Raw genomic sequence first — 18,068 nt, forward strand, 5'->3', positions numbered from 1 at the left:
CACTCTCACTCTCGTCTTCAAAACCAACAGGCAATAGAAGAGAAGCAGCCATCTTATCGCTGGCAGATTCCTTGGCTAGATATGGTATGAAATGTTATTATTAAATTATGTTTTTAAATAATATTTTATATCTGAAGAAGATAATGTATGTATTTTATCTTTCTATCAAAACTAAAAAATTTGAATAAAATTTTAAAAAAATCAAATTAAATAAATTTTAAATATGTTATTTCCTAACAATTGTAAATATTGATTGCTTCTTAAAAAGTAATTACTGATTATTTTTTATTCATTAGGATTATCTAATTAAATAACCTCTTAAAGCAAAACAATGGAATCTAAATAGGTTTCTTAGGAAATCATATTAAGAAATCGTGCTCTCTCTCTCTCTCTCTCTCTCCCATATTTTATGTTCTTTTGATTTATCCTCATGTGGGAGAAAGGGAGAGACGATTGAGCTATTTTTAAATTGTTTCTAATTTCGTTATTAATTGTATTTATTTGAGAGTATATTCATAAATAAGTGTTATTTATCTTTAAAAATGCTCAAACTAATATTTATGTATTTTTTATTTTTTTAAAATATATCACCGCCTTGGAAAATCATTGTTGTTATCATCATCTTCACGATTGTCATTGCTGTGCATCGGTTGCTATGCTTTTATAAATCAATTTATTCAATATTTAATTAAATTAAAAATAAAATATTAAATATATTTTATTTTATATCAAAATATAATTAAAATAAAATAAAATAAAATTTAAAATTAAATTAAAAAAAATAAATGTGATTACAAACGACCACATGACTTTTAAAATAGAAAGTTCAGAACTAATAAATCAGATCAAAATGAATTTAAGTTCAAGAAAATATAAATCAAAGTAGAATTGAGCCTATTTGAATTTATTTAAATGAATGTTTAAAATAAAAAGTTTAAGCAAAATAAATATCCGTCATGTGAATTTGTGCAAATAATATTTTTTTTATAAATATATAATTAGCACGTGTTTCATCATAGAGATTTCAATATGTGTATGCCTTAAAACAAACTCTAATAACTCAACTCACTTTTGTTTATTGGCTTAAATATTTGACTACTAACTAAGAGATCTTATATTTGAATCTTATGTATACAATGTGCATTTAAATTTGCCTTAATTGATCTAAATATTCTAAAAAATAAACTCTAATATACAAGTTAAAAAGAAACACTCAAATTTTAGAATAAATTCAATCATTTAAATAATAATAAATTATTAACTTAATTTAGATATCTTAAAAATTATTAGAATAACTCACTTAAAAAGTGGGAGGAGATTGAAGAGGATGAGCAATAAGATTTCATATCATATATTGCCGCTTCCGACTCTTTTTTGGTTTTCTATCTTTTGGTTGGGAAGAGAGAAACATATACAGATAGAGAGCAATCGAAGAGGAAGAGAGAGTGTGAGTAGGCAAAGTTTTATTTTTTTCACGAGAAATTTTGGAAAGGAATTAAGGAGAGGGAAAAAGAGATGCGGAGGGCAGGACGGAGAAAGGAAGGAAATAAATATGTGCATTTTAATTAATTTTTATTTAAAAATAAATTTATTTATTTTAAAAATATTTACATAACTTTTAATTATTTTGTAAAATTTTAAAAATAAAATAAATAGTTGTCATCACCACTATCACAAGTGTCAAGTATTATAATTATTGTTGCAGACTACAACATTCGCGGCAGTAAAAAAATAAAGAGCTTACCGCCCAAGCATTGAATAAAATCTAGCACTAGCATAGATAAAAAGTGAGGCGTGCAAAAGTCATAAGAGTCATAAAAATTTATGTAAAAAATCCTGGAATGAGAAAAACTAGGAGGCTTGATCCAATAAAAGTGATTTCACTAGTGTTTTATCATTGACTACAAATGAATTAGCCCTTCTGATGCAGAGCATTTTTAACTTAAAGCATTCCTTAGGATTAGCTTATCTAAGTTTGTTACTTATGCTTTCTAGAATGTTCTTGATTAGTCTACAAATAGGCAAAATATTGTATTAGGAAGACATCATTGATGAAATATATTTCTCCTATTGAAGCTTTTAAGATTGTATTTTTCTTCTTCCCTGGATTGGGATTAAATCCTTATTGCATGTCCGATTCTTCTGACGATCCAACTACATAAGTTTGGTATCAGAGCCTGGAGCTTGCGAAGATCGATGGACTACAGAAGCAGGCCGGCTGTTGACGGCGATTGAAGCCGAAGAATAAGAAGGGTGCTCGACGAAGATCGACACCAAAGGTGGGCTGTCGACGACGATCGAAGCCGTATAGCCTTCTATCAAAGCTCAAGCGAAGGAATCACTTGATCGTGTAGACAAAAACCACCGATCAATAAGGAGAAGCGATTATTGTCGGCAACCATATCGGCATCTTCGCCTTCGCCTTTGCTCCTCTCATCGGCTCCGCGCAATCCCAAACAGCTTTGTAATCAGCCGGTAGTCGCCCACGATTACCCTCCGCTTAAACTTCCGCTTCGATAGCGTGACTCCCCTCCGTTCCAACATCCTCCGTCTCCCAACTCATCCCGACCACACTCGCAACCGCACCCAGAACCCATCACTCTCCCTTCAGAACCCATGGCCATCTATGCACCGGTAACCGACACCATCCATTATCCGACCCAGCTTCCACGTCCTGACCCGACAATATCCGACGATGAGAGTTCCGCATCATACCAAATCTGCAACCCCGATTCTGCTTCATCTCACAACCAGAGCCAAGATCTGAAGCCCTTCCAACGCGATTTTGGCCCCGACACCACATCAGTAACTTCCTGCAACCTTGACCAGATGGACATCGGCAGGGTTTCTGCCGCTCGCCAACAAGAAGAACTTCGCGTCAAGCAATAAAAGGCAGAATAGCAGTCTCGGCTTAGTCTTCGCGACGGTGTCTACTCCCTAGACGAGGAAGATGATGCTGAAGACCCTCTCTCCGGTCTTGGCGTCTTTAAACTTACCCCGCTCTACCGCGCTTACCACATCTACCAAATCCTTGGTCTCAGGAACCGCTTTCGCCAGTATTACTTTGAGAACCGCAAATTCCCGCTCACCTCGGACTTCCAGGTCTCCTCCATGACGCCTTTCCTGGAATCACATCATACCTTTGTCTAGATCGCAGGGTTCTTCATCGTTGAAGAATGCGTGCTCCGCAACGGTGGAGGACTCATCACCCGCATGGAAGTCGATGCGCTATAGGAGACCACTGTAGCAAAAATGATCTCTATCTTGAAGTACCAGTTCTCCAGGATGCAGACGGCCTGTCATCCCCTCCTCATCAAAGACTATGTTAGTACTCTTAGTGTTAATCTCCGGCGCTCTGGTTACATGTCGATCCTCTACTAGACGTCCTCAGTAAGCACCTCAACAAATACCATGACCTTCTGCTCTATGACTGTCACCGCCAGATCTTGGAGGCCCTCGCGGCCAACAAATTCGAGCAGATGCTCATGAAGAAAGAGTATGAATATTCTATGAACGTTCTCTCATTTCAGATCCAGACCTCTGATATCATCCCAGCCTTTCCCTATGTGGCACCATTCTCCTCTACTGTTCTAGATTGTTGCCGTATTGTTCCATCGTTTGTTGAAGATTCTGTTAACTTTTTGTCTTATGGTGGTCAACTTGACTTCTATGTTTTTGTTAAGAAGTACCTTGATAATCTTATGGTAAGGGTGCCACTAATGGCCTTATTAGTGGGTAGCGTCGACGCCAGCACTCAATATTGGCTGCAAGGCATTTTATCGGAGGATGCCATGGATTATTCGAGATTCGGGAAACAAATTACCAAACATTTAGTTGGTCAGATTATCATTGATGTCGTCAGGTGCAACCAAGACCTATCAAACAATGTTTGCAAGCAATACCTTAATGAAGTGGTGGAGAGGCGTCTGGTTGACAGAGTTGCATATGGAAAATCTTGTGAATTTGTTGTTGCCCTTCGTGTGTTTGATGAAATGTCATATTACGATATAACTATTTGGAATGAACTGCAGGATGCTAATGTCGAGTCTAACCAGCTCACACTTGTTGTTGCATTATCAACATGTTCACAGTTGGGTGCAATTGAAATGGACATGTACTCAAAGTGTGAAGATCTGGAGAATGCACTCTATGTGTTCAGGTCTGTCATAAATAGATATGTCTTTGTTTGGAGCTCAATGATTGCAGGCCTTGCAATGCATGGAAGGGGAAAGGAAGCCTTAGATTCATTCAAAGAGATACATGAGGCCAAAGCCAAGCCCAATCGTGTTACTTTCACTAACATCCTTAGTGCATGTAGCAATACCAAGCTTGTGGAAGAAGGCAGAATGTCTTCTATTCAAATGCTTCCTTTATATGGAATTGCACCAGATATTGAGCACTATGGTTGCAGGGTTGACATTCTTGATCATGCAGGACGTTTAGAAGAAGCAATGGATCTGAGATGCAGAGTCTTTGACCCAGGAGGATCGATCATAATTTCTACATCTATCTTTCTCCCGATGATGTGCCTCGGAGTCGAGTCTTTTTGACGCAAGGGGAGAATGATGCAGAGCATTTTTAGCTTATAAAGCATTCCTTAAGATTAACTTATCTAAGTTTGTTACTTATGATTTCTAGAATGTTCTTGATTAGCCTATAAATAGGCAAAGTATTGTATTAGTAAGAGACCATTGATGAAATATATATCTCCTTGAAGCTTTTAAGCTTGTGTTTTTCTTCTTCCCTGGATTGGGATTAAATCCTTCTTGCAGGTCCGATTCTTCCGACGATCCAACTACAACACCTTCCTTTGGGTACTCAATGTAGCAAATATACATCTTATATTGCACATTATATTTAAGGAGTTGGAAGAATGTAGTGACATGAGAGTTGTCCTTAAGAGAGTGTTGGCATATTCATTTGCTCAGTAAGATTGTAGTCGGACGGCGGTAGTTGGAGGGAACGTAGTCGGTTTTAATATATCAAATATATTTTATTTCATATAAAACACAAATAAAATAATAATAATTAAAATTATAAAAATAAGTAATAAAATTGATCTCACTAGTCCATTAGTTTTTAAAAGGATATATCCATTTGAATTTGAGGAACGTTAATCCCTTTAACGAAATAATCACCCCCATTCGCTAAATAAACACAAATGCACCCACAATGTTTTCATGCCAGACCTATTTAATCAGATACGCCACATTTTGGCTTCTCTAAAGCTTATATATGTGACATGCATATAATAAATTTGAGTTTAATTCGCTCAAAAGTTCTAAAAAACTTTATAAAACATTAAATTTTCTAGCACAATCCCTACGCACTACTATTAAAATAGACTTTCGCAACACTTTTTTTACCCTCCAATAGCGGTTAAAACATCTACTATTTTCTGAGCACGGGTCGAAGAAACGAAGAGGGTAAATATGTTTGTTTCTAGTATCAGTGAAAACCGCTCCGAATACTGATCTATAGCATATATTTGCTAAAATCTATGCTAATAAAAACTGTGAAAACATCATATTTTTAGTAGTGTTAATATATCAGAAAAAGACCTCCAACAAAAGCCTCAACATTTTACCAATGAAAATGTGTTCAATGGGAAGAAATTAGATAAGCCATGCCAATATTGCAATCAACATTGTTGCGTCCAGAAGTATTCGCGGCGGTAGAGAATTATAATGTTTAGCATCTTAGCATTGTACGAAGACCCAGCACAATCATATAAGAGAAAGGGTGTAGCGTTCATAAGAGACACCAGAGTTTTTACGTGGAAACCCCTAAAAAGGGGGAAAACCAACGGGGCCTGACCCAGTTTGAATGAATCCACTAGTATTTGTAGTCGATTACAAATGAGGCCCTTTTTAGGGAGAAGGCCTTGGCTTGATATTACAAATGTACATCATATAAAGCGCATTACATGGTGGGAATTACAATAATCAACATAGACATGTTTGTTTGGTTGGAAAGGCCATTGTAGATGACGGAGGCCGAAAGGACTATAGTCGGTAGGAGACCAGGGTCAGAAAGACCGTTGTCTGTTGATGGAGGTCGGAATGATCATAGTAGGCGATGGAGGTCGGAAGGACCGTAGTAGGAGGGCGATACTTCGGGAGAACTGTCGGCGTTAAGTGGTGGCCCGGAAGAACTCCGGGCATCAGGTGGTGGCCTGGTGGAGCTCAGAGCCTCAAATAGTGGTCAGGTAGAATTCTGGGCCTCAGGTGGTGTCCTGGTGGAGCATTGGGCCCCAAGCAGTGGTCTGGCGGAAGCCCAGACCTCAAGTGATGGTCCGGCAGAAGTTTGAGCCTCAGGTGTTGGCCTGGTGGAGCACAAAGCCTCAAGTGGTGGTCCGGCAGAGCAACGGCGTCAGGAGGTGGTCCGACGGAGGTGAGGGCCTCAAGTGGTGGTCCGGCAGAAGTCCAAGCCACAAGTGGTGGCCTGGTGGAGCACAAGACCACATGTGGTGGTCCGGCAGAGCAACGGCGTCAGGCGGCTGTCCGGTGGATGTGAGGGTCTCAAGTGGTGGTCCGGCGGAGCAACAGCATCAGGCAGAGGTGAGGGCCTCAAGTGGTGGTCCGGCGGAGCAACGGCGTCAGGTAATGGTCCGGCGAATGTGAGGGCCTCAAGTGGTAGTCCGGCGAAGGCGAGGGCCTCAGGTGGTGGTCCGGCCAAACTCCGGCGGTGGTCAAGGAGGAGCTTCTTCCTTCTCTTCTCCTCTTTTCTCTTCTTGCTTCCATCCCCCTTTCAAGAGGAATGAGGGGTCTATTTATAGATTTCTAGAGTGGCATGGCCCATAAATAGGAGAGAGATCAAGGGTAAATGGGGAGTGGTTGAATGGACGGTCGATATTAAATCCCTTGATCATGCACTTTCGTTAGACATTTGAAGGCCTTAATGATGTCGAAATTCGATATCTTGGGCTCGTTGGATTCATCTTATCAAGCCGCTCGATTCGACTAAAAGCTCGATATGTTTAAAAACCGTTTGTAGCCCAAAATTGTGATTTGAACCTTACAACAGCGCTTCGGGTACTTGATTAGTACTCATTTGGGATTGGATTGAGTTGAATTTGATGTCGTTGGTTTTGTATTTCCGAGACGCTCAGTTCAACTATAAGTTTGCTGAAATCGGAGTTCGGATGGTCCCAATTTTAATTTCAGAAGTTTCTAACTTTATTTTTCATCGAGATTCGTGCCCGATCAAGATAAGTTTTTGACGACGTATCAAGCATAATAGATGAATCAGTCTTATTATAATTTTTTTAAAATTTTTTTGGAATTTTCTTATTGTACTGTTAGGATATTTATTTTAAAATATTTTTCAGTACAGACAAAATTTAAAACATTAAGCCTTTTTGCCATGGTTAGAAAGTGTCATCTCAGTAGCCTTCCATCGTCATCACCATAAATTCATCACAGCAGATCTGCCCATCTCCATCCATGTCTATCTGACTTATCATTTCGTTCAACTCCTCATCAGTCAGTTTCTGTCCAAGGTTTGTCATCACTTGACGGAGCTGCAAATTCATATAATCTTAAAAAACTCCATTTTGTTTATGCTTTAATGGAGAGTAGAAGCTAGGAGCATACCTCCGCTGCAGAAATGAAGCCATCCTAATCTTTATCAAAGATGTTGAAAGCTTCCCTAAGTTCCTTCTCAGTTTCCTTGAGCAAGGACATCCAGCGAGTTAGCAGCATAGAGTATAAGAAAGAAAGCAAAAGATCATAAGGTGTGCATCAATACTTTTCTATTTCCAGCACAATACAAGCAGGTGATATGGGATAAAAAGTCCTACAGAATCACTGTTTGAACTATGGCTAACTAGGGGTGCAAACAAGATCAGTTGAGCTTGAGCCAGGGGTTGTTTGAGTTGAGCTGGATTGCCTGATACCGAGCTCGAACTCGAGTCGAGCTCGAGCTCGACTCGTCTCAGGTCAAGCGGCTCATCGAGCTCAATCTGAGCTCAAAATGTTGTAATTCGTTGTCCAAGGTCCTTTGGGGTCGCGTTATCTGTCGTCCCGAGGTCCGTCGTGGTCGAGCACAGTCCTTTCCGAGCTTCGCTGCCATCGTCGCATCCGTTCCGAGCTTCGTCGTGGAGATCCGCTTCGCCGCCGTCGAAATGTTTTGGCTCATGCAACAATTTTCGTCGTCCCGAGCTCGCTGTCGAGATCCGCTCCGCCTCCATCGAGATCTGTCGTCCCGAACACATCTGTCCACATCCCGAGCACATCCGTCCATCGTCGTCCCGAGCTTGTTCCCGCGAATCCCGCCCAGTCGAGCAGCTCGTCAAGCTGCAAGTCGAGTCAAACACCTGTTCGAGCTCGAGCTCAATAAGCTTGACTCGTCGAGCCTGTTACCGAGTCGAGTCCGAGTCAGCTCGCAAGTCGGCTTTGACTCGATTTCACCCCTATGGCTAACATGACTCAAACATCAATTAGCGTATAAAAACTTATGATAGAAAAGATGAACTCACATTTGTTTTGCTCGTCATAAGATTCATAAACTCTGGGAAATCAATGGCGTTATTTTTATCAGCATCAAACTCACTGATCATATTCTGCAATTGCACTTCAGTAAGATTTTGGCCCAATGATCTCATTACTATACCGAGCTCTTCGGAAGTGATGAAGCCTTCTCTGGCATCAAAGTCAGATTAAGATCAACAAGAGAAGTGAATCATATCATTTAACAAATTGAAAGCAATTCAATCTTTGACATGAAATGTGAACCGAAGAAAATCAAAATTGGGTTCGATGCAACAACTGAGGCCATTTCAAAACTAAAAGCTTCAACCTATAGCCGGTGAAATTATTACGTGCGGTCACCGGATTCCGTCGGGAGATGAATCAGGAAGTGCCATGTCACTTTTTTGTTTTGTACCGAAGCTATGTACTGGGTGAAGTGGTTTATCCTAATTCGCCTCCGGACTATCCGGTGCACATAATAATCTCTCCTATAGCTGAGGGTCAATAACTTGTATTTGTAGGGGCTATATATTTTAACTATCTGGTGTAGGGAAAATCATAATACTCTCACATATCTTAACAACTAGCTCACCCCCCAAAATGACAGGCCAATTGCAACACCTTCGTGAAAGGCACCTTCTCTTATACTTTGCTCTAACATAGTAGAAGGCACCTTATAAACCATTCTAATGCATTTGAAGTATTGATTTTGATACCATTTGTTAGAGAATTTGGTCAAAAAAGGAGACTTAAGTTGAAACTGTACACTTAATTTAACGGAGCTCAAGTTACAAAACATATACGAAATCCCTATTTGTAGAATCAAAACATCCATTTGTACCACAAAATTCACATTAATGCATCTTAAAATTCACATTTTTGCATGGCAATTTAGTATCATTAATGTATATATATCACTAGCAAAATGATATTGTTTTTTTTCTTTTTCAAGTGTAAAATATTCCATTGATCTTTTTATGACCCTCATTTTATCATAAATTTAGTTATATTTTTAAATTAATATTTAATTAATAATAATTTATTTCACTTTTTCTTCATAATTTTATGGTCATTAACAACACAATTAGAAAAAAAACTACTCATCCACATTTGAAATTTTATACCATAAATTTGATTTAAGAAACAGCAAAAAGCAGTCTCAAACAAAACTTAGGACAGCTAGAAAGCTGCTTTAAGAGGCAATAAGAAAGCCGTCCCAAACAAAGCCCAAGTGAGTTGGAATTGCTTCCTAGTAGCTAGTTTCTTTTAAAGGGAAATTAACGTTGAAAATCCTGTCATATGTAATCAGGCGTTAAAAATTGAAATGATATATATTGGAGTTACTTATACATCATGAGAACTCATGATGTATTTTATGCATGTTAGTTGATAGATGGACCACCTACTAAATTAAATCATATGATCAATAATCTCCACGTTATAAGTCATATAAACATCAAAATCTTCTAAGGTTACCCCACCAAATCATAGGAATGCATAGGTAACCGTATATTATAAATTTATCCATAGGTATAGGATAAAGTTTTGGAGAACATGTTGAAAAAAATTCAAATAGGATATATTATAAGAAATCATATGAGATATAATAATAACAAAAATTTTAAGTAGGTAATATTACATACCCTACCTCAAGTAGATCAACCCCTAAGTGGGACCTCATAACAATTAAAATTGGACTTTATCTCTCTTATGTCACTAGAGATTATTACGTGCATAGTCAGGGTCGAAGCTGCATCCGATTTTTGTGATTGTGCAGAATAAAAGTGCATTGGTCAAAAATAATTGTGCTTAAATTTTACGATGGTGAGAGATATCCAGTTGGCAATCGGAGGGTATTTGGTGGAGTTGCACAGTTTGGAGGGAGCAAGATTGGAGGAGGGAGGAGTCATACCCCTCTCTATTTAGTCGTTGATTCAGCAGTTCCAAGAAGTGTTTCAGCCACCTCAGGGATTGCTACCGCAGAGGGAGCAGGAGCATGCCATCATGTTGGAGGGAGTGTCGCCCATCAGTGTCCGGCCTTATTGCTACCCTCAGTTCTAGAATGATGAAATAGAAAGGTTGATTAGAGAGATGATGGAGGCAGAGATCATCAGACCCAGTATCAGCCCTTCTTCTAACCATGTTCTGTTGGTGAAAAAGAAGGATGACAGCTGGCATTTTTGTGTGGATTATAGAGCACTCAACAAGGAAACTGCAGTTGACAAATTTCCTATACCAATCATTGACGAGCTGCTAGATGAATTGAGTGGGACCATGATATTCAGCAAGGTAGACTTAAAATCGGGTTACCATCAGATCCGAATGAAGGAGGAGGATGTACCCAAATGGCCTTTAGAACTCATTAAGGACATTGTGAGTTCCTGGTGATGCTAGTTGGCCTCACCAATGCTCCAGCTATTTTCCAGGCCCTTATGAATAAAGTTCTCAAACCTTATCTCAGACGATTTGTACTGGCATTCTTTGACGACATCCTGGTCTATAGTAGGACAGAAGAGAAGCACTTGGAGCATTTGAAGAAGGTGTTGGAGGTACTGCAGGAGCACCAACTGATAAGGTGGTCAGTGCTGAAAAATCTGAAGGAATTGAGGGGATTCCTAGAACCGACGGGTTACTACAGGAGGTTCGTAAAGGGGTACAACTCCATAGCATGGCCACTCACTGAACAGTTGAAGAAGGACGGATTCCTATGGGGGGAGGCAGCCACATCAGCATTTGAGAGCTTGAAGAAGGCGATGAATACGGTACTGGTCCTAGCCTTGACAGATTTTACTCAGACCTTCATTGTGGAGACAGATGCTTCCGGGTACGGGCTAGGTGCGGTACTGATGCAGAGTCGTAGACCCATGGCCTATTTCAGCCAGGTATTGACTGCTAGAGCCCGACTGAAATCAGTTTATGAGAGAGAATAAATGGCCATCGTCTTGGCCATCCAGAAGTGGCGGCCCTACCTGCTTAGGAGACATTTCATTGTCAGGACAGATCAACGAAGCCTGAAATACCTGCTGGAACAACAGATGGTGACGAAAGAGCATCAAAAGTGGTTGTCCATGTTGCTAGGGTACGATTTTGAGATTCAGTATAGACCAGAGGTGGAGAACAAGGCGGCGGACGCTTTGTCCAGATGTATAGGGGAGCTGCAGACGGTGGCACTATCTGTTCCTTAGATACTTGACTGGGAGGCTATCAAGGAAGAAAGTGCTAGAGAAGAAGAATTGGGAAGGATCGGGTCAGATTTGCTGAAAGAGGAGGGTAGCCATCAAGGGTACTCATTAGAGGGAGACAAACTGCTGTACCATGGAAGATTTGAGATACCCCGTACCTCGATCCACATCCCAAATTTACTCTAGAAATTTTAGATGTGGGGCCCGCGTGGAATTTTTGGGAAGGAGTGGGTGGCTAGGGGAGAGAGGGAATTTTTGAATGAGATAGATTTGAATTAGGTTTGTATTAGGAAACTAATGGTATTATGAGGGAGATTGGTCTACGGCTAGTTTTGATGCTTTATTTTGTTCTTCTCCTGGAATTTCTTTGGCGTTTTGGGCTCTAGGCATCTTGTCTAGAGATTGGGAGAGAACGATCCTCCTCTCGAATTGAGGATCACTTGTATCTTGCTTTTGTGTTGTTTTGCTTTGCTTCCCTTATTGCAATCTATCGTTTTGGGGCTGATTTCGCCCAGGTTTTGCTTATTTCTCGCTGTTTTCCTCCAATTAGTGATAGGTTTGCTTACGAACTCAAGTATTCCCTTAGGGTTACTTGCGAACTCAAGTATTTCCTATCAGTATGTTGATGCATTATCTAAGATTTATAAAGAGATTGGACTATGTCTTTGTCCATCTAAAAGAATAATAAAGTAACCTTCATGTTTGTTCTTTGGTGTGGTCTCAAATTAGCTCAATTCTGTTAGGCTGGAAAGCAACAGTTCAACAAACAAAATATCCTTTGCCATTAGAGTAATGTGAAAGGAACATAAAGGAATAATCATTCAGAATGAACAAAGCCAATTGCGATGATTCTCCCTGAGGTGTTTAAACTGTAAATATAAAGAAATAACTCACGACTATTACTTTATACATCCTAATCCAACAAGCTATTAGTCTATATCTTCACTCCCATCCAAGTTGTGTTGAGTTGTCACCTGGAGATGTATATAAATAACAACTGTGAGATCATTTCAGTAGAAACATTCAACAAATAAAACAAAAGCTCAATGTGAAAATCTATAACTTAATAAAATAAATGATCATCCCCAAAAACATTAAAGCATGAAGACTTTTTATATCAAATTGACATCTCATATGATTTTCTTATCATCAATCAAGTTGGGAAGTCTAAACCAGATAATAGAGTGAAGAATAACAAAATCCACAACCAGGTGAGAAATTAACGTAGCAATAGCCTAACTACCGGAGCCCTGCATTGGTACCCATACCCACACCCACCCATGCCCATGGCCTTCTGGGTGGGTACTCAACATTGGGGGATAAATCAATTTATATTGCTAATCACCGTATATCTTATATTACTGCAATCCTCACTACGTAGTGTATAGAATTTAACCATGATGCGACTACGGTAATTTTTGACATGCGGCTTGAAAGTTTGCAATCAGAGCAAAGGGCAACAAACCTCAAGGCCATCACTCCGTGGCAGACTGCGTTCAAAAATCATGGAAAGTGTGTGGGTATAGGTGGATACGACATCCCAAAAATCACCATGGTTTGGCGTGGGTGGGCGAAGCCCGTCCAAGTAAAGCATGGGTACCCATTAACCCAATGGATACCCAACCATGACCCCATGTAGGACTTTGCTAACTACTCAGGTGAGAATTCATCTTCTATCTTTTTAGTATCTTTTAGTATGATGATTATTATTGGAGTGTCTTATTAGTCCAATGAGGCTTTATAAAGCTCATATATCTTATAATCTCTAAATGTTAGTACCATAAAAAGAAACATCAGCAATAGCCTCAACATTTCATCAATGGAAGGTGTCTCATTGTAAACAAAATAGACAAGTTGAGACCATGCGATTCGCATAAAAGCATAGGGGAGCAAGCAAGCATGCAAAGAAGTATAAGAAACCAGCTTAAAATGTTTTGATACCTGATTTGAAATATTTAAAGCATATTTTCCATAGGCTGGAGGCTGAAATCTAACATGGCTAATATCATCGTCTCAAATTCCTTATAGTTGATCTGCCCATCTCCATCCATGTCTGCCTCACGTATAATTTCATTAACTCCATCATCAGTTAGTTTCTCTTCAAGGTTTTCCATCACTTGATGGAGCTGCACATTTAATACCAATGTGCCAAAATTCAGATAAATTTCAGTCAGTATGAGAAATAATACAATCACTTAACAAAGTTTAAATTAACTTTATTTTGACTGTACTTTAATAGAGAGGAGAACGGAACTTACATCTGCTGCTGAAATGAAGCCATCCTGATCGTTGTCAAGGGTACAGAAGACTTCCACAAGCTCCTCAAAATTAATGTCCTTTAATGACGGGAGTAAGTTAGCAACATCGAGGAGAGAGAAAACAAAGGAAAGCAAGCATGAAGAGAATCAAAACGCATGAGGCTATCTCTAGCAAACATAAAATATTGGTACCAAACGATCCTGAACAGCAGGGGCTACAGGAACTAGCAAAAAAAATACAATTTCGAGTTCTTTCAAAATGAGGCTAGCTTATTCAGATGCACAGCTCTTTCAGTAAGACTGCAAAGATAGTAAAAATACAAATTATTCTCCCTGATACCACTCATTAAAGAGTGTGAACCAAAAATAGACCAAAGTTGGCATGATGCATTAATGGTGAGCTTAAGCATCCAACCATGCCTGACTTGAGAAAACCAACGAAAAATATTCTTCTAATTATGTACGATATTCTTTAGCATGCAAATGGGAGATGAAAGTCACGCAAACATAGATTCCATGATGCGTTTATTCTTCACTTGGATCCAGTAGTAGAACCAAAAAAAAATTGTAATAGGAGCGCAAAAAATTAATTTTAATTTTTGAAGAGGGTACAAAATCAAATTTTCACTACAAGAAATGTTTATTTATATATACCTATTATATATAATGACAAATTAAAAAGTTCGGATCGATGTCATCAATCTATTGTTTCATCAGATCAACTAGAAACATATCAGAATTTTCTTTAAATTATTGATTCATAATTAACATAATATGACAAGAATTAATTTTTTTTAATTAATATTAACTTTGCAGTAGTAAAAGAATAGCAAAAAAATATGCCGATTAACATAATACGATTTCTAGAAGAGGGCCGATAAAGCTTAAAAACTAGTAGTCAATCACAAACACCAAACCAGAAAATTTTTCATATGAAAAAACGAGAAAATCATAACAATGAAAACAAACCAAAAGAAAATAACAGAAATTAGTACGTAAGGGTGAGTGCATCATTAACCAAATTAACCAATATATAACAGTTAGGGCAGTGTTCTGCGAACAAAAAAGGGCCATCACATCAGTGAATGATGTAAAAATGTGAATCCAAAACACTACAAAAATTGCCTATAGTAAACCATTACTACGTACATGACTTGAGCATTGGCATATGGAGCTTATGATAGAAGAGATGAACTTACTTTCATTATGCTTTCCATAAGATTCAGGAACTCCTCGAAATCAGTGGTGCCACTATTATCAGCGTCAACCTTACTGATCATGTCTTGCAATTCCATTACTGTTGGATTTAAACCCAATGATCTCATCACTATACCAAGCTCTTCAGCAGTAATGGATCAGATTAATATTATCAAGTGAAAAAAAATCGTCCAAGTCAGCCAAAACAAATTGTAAGAGGTTATCATATCATTTAACAACTAGTATTAAATGTGAACCAAAGAAACATAATTTGGGGTTGATACACTAACACCATAAATCATGTTAAAGTCTTCTAATTTTGAATTTATAAGTGAAATCAATCACTTTTACTTCCAAACAATTAATAATAGAATACTTCATATTGACCATCACTTCCTCAACAATCATCCATGCGTGTCACCACTCTTAAATATATCAAACATGATAAAAAGCTCTACAACTCAAAAAAGCCCCAAGGCTCAAGTAAGTTACAAACAACACAAACAATTATGATCGAAATGATTAATTAACTATGATCCAAATAATTAAATAACAATGATATCATGTTAGAGAGTTTACACTAAAATAAAATCAAAATTGAGTTTGTAACACATGATTATGTATTTTCAACCCAAAAAATTTTAAGCATAAGGGACTGACATATTTTTAATTCAAGGTAGGACTTTATATGTCATGCAATAATTACAAATATAAATGCAAGTTGAAGGGAGAACTTTCAAAATTTAGCTACAGATTATCCGAAACTAGATTTCAATAAGCTTATAGCCAAACTGATCAACTAGATGAGACGAACCCAACAAATTCAAAGGTTATCTAATCAAGTAAAAAATGAGCCTAGATCAAGCACTTCAGGCATAGATGAAAGTTTCGGGACACTAATTAAAGGACCAAATGATCTCTGAATTTTACACTTTTCATCTACTCTATTTAGTCGTTGCTGTTCGACTTCGTTGCTTCGCGTGAGGTAGAGAGTTTTACACGAGTCGCTTCGTCGGCTCCTTCGTTTCTGTACGATTTCGCTGCAACGAGTCGCTGACTCGGCTCCTTCGACGACGTTCCCTTCCTGTCGGATCGGAAGTCACGACAGACGACGTAATTCCCGTTGGATCGGAAGTAAGGACGGGAGCTCGCGCTCGCTGTGAAGGTAACCATCTTTCTTCCTTTCGGGCCCTTCTTCGGCCAAATCCCGTAAATCCGCCGGGAAGTAACTACGGGATTTCTTCCGTCGTGATATTTACCGGGTGCTCAAATTCCCGTTTGGCAGAATTTAACATAAATCCTGCATAAATCCTGTTAAAACGTGTTTCCAAACAGCCCCTAAGATTGAGATTGAGAGAACGAAAGCCTCCCTGAACTCCGCCGTCAGCCTCTCCGCCATCTGCTGAAGCTATCAGAAGAAAAACAAGAAGAAGACGGATCCTACTGTTTCTGAAATTTCAGTCTCTCACTTTCTCCTTGTTGATTGCTTTGACAGAGAAAGCGAAGTGAGTTCAGCTTTGAGTAGCAACCCGCTTCCGACACAACTCTCCTATTGATTGAAAGCTTAGGCTTCCAACTGAAATGTTTAAGTTTGGAGTTCATGTGTATGCGTATGAATTTGTCTTAAATGACCTAAATGTCCAAAAAAAAAAAAAAAAAAAAAAAAAAAAAAAAAAAAAAAAAAAAAAAGAGCAACCCGCTTCCGAACCGCGTATCATATTAATAAGAAAAAGAGGAGGCTAAAGGCTACCGTGATCATGCTAAAGCGAAAAATAAAGTTTTAATAAAATATATTTAGATAAATTTTAAATACTTAGTATTATATTGTGATTACTGATTAGCATATTTTAAATTTCATTAAAAATTTTGAAATTTTAAAATCTATCTTCATTATTTTAACGGGGAAAACATCGGAAAATTTCCCTGGTAAGTATGGTGGGCCCGTGCTCGACTACAAAAGATTCAAAAAGATTTGTGAAACTACCCGTACTAATTTTAAATAAATAATGCTTATCTTTACCAATTAAAAAAATTAAAAATATTATAAATTATGCAAGTTTAATTGTGCATTGTAGCCTTGTAGGGACAGGTGGCAGGCTAGATGGAGTGATTTAAATCTGATGGAGGATGAGATTGGGTCTGCGGCATAGTGGTCGACGGAGAGAAATTTCTCAGATCTCACCCGAGTTCGAATCCCCTAACTGTCTAAAAAAAATCCGATGCAGGTTTGGACACGTGCAATTTTGACCTTAGCGTAAGGTTGAGCCCACCTTAATAGGTTGTTACGTAGTTGGTACGTAGTTTTCACTATCAAAACTAACATTAAGAAAGCCTAAATTGATAGGTGATATATCTTTCAAAAATTATCTTGATTCGGCGCTAATATCGATGCAATATATGAGTTGCAGGCTTCACAAGTTTTAATCAGGATCATTTGAACTCCGATTTCAACAAGTTTATAGTCAAATTGAGCATCTCAAGGTGATGAACCCAACGACACCAAATTAAATCCAAACCAAGCCCAAATGAGTCCAAATCAAATGATCAAAGCCTATTTGGAAGCTATAGAATATTAATCGGATGACCAAATGACATGCCTCTCATTCTTCATTGAAAGGGAGGAAAGCAAGTAAGAGAAAGAAGAGAAGCGAGGAAGAGAAATTCAGAAGCTCTTTTGCCACCAGATTCCTTGATCACCGTCCGGCTATCGACCTTTGCTGAACTTTTGCCCAGCCACTGACCAACGCTAGACTTCCTCTCGACCACCAACCGTCGACGAATTTCCTCCTACTGTTGACCGTCATTTGACCATCAACCAGCCATCGACTATCAAAGGACTTCCGCCTAACAACCGACCATCGCTGGACTTTGTCCTAATAAGCATTAAACTAATGTTCTACTACTTTCAGATTTTTTTCCCAGCCATCATCATTGATTTTCCTTGTAAAAACCCTAGTATT

General features: G+C 38.5%; 1 protein-coding gene across 10 annotated transcripts in view; it reads right to left on the reverse strand.

Moving 5' to 3' along the window:
* Positions 1 to 16,667, reverse strand: part of LOC114580463 (calmodulin-2-like) — a 49,456-nt gene extending 32,789 nt beyond the window's left edge. For 6 of the 10 annotated variants that reach the window (XR_003701871.1, XR_003701873.1, XR_003701870.1 and 3 more), the window contains exons 1-4: positions 15,111 to 16,667; positions 13,912 to 13,989; positions 13,595 to 13,779; positions 12,557 to 12,627 (exon numbers count right to left, since the gene is read on the reverse strand). Coding sequence is in view for 1 of the 10 variants with exons in the window: in XM_028698019.1 (XP_028553852.1) it covers positions 13,609 to 13,779; positions 13,912 to 13,989; positions 15,111 to 15,236 (375 nt within the window). In the remaining 9 variants the exon portion in view is untranslated. Of the gene's footprint in view, positions 1 to 12,411; positions 12,628 to 13,594; positions 13,780 to 13,911; positions 13,990 to 15,110 lie in introns of those variants that run through there. The other 4 variants (XR_003701872.1, XR_003701867.1, XM_028698019.1 and 1 more) reach the window with 3 other exon arrangements.
* Between the last annotated feature and the right edge of the window lie 1,401 nt (positions 16,668 to 18,068).

This window comes from Dendrobium catenatum, unplaced genomic scaffold (assembly GCF_001605985.2).
Source record: "Dendrobium catenatum unplaced genomic scaffold, ASM160598v2 fragScaff_scaffold_1035, whole genome shotgun sequence".
Lineage (NCBI taxonomy): Eukaryota > Viridiplantae > Streptophyta > Magnoliopsida > Asparagales > Orchidaceae > Dendrobium > Dendrobium catenatum.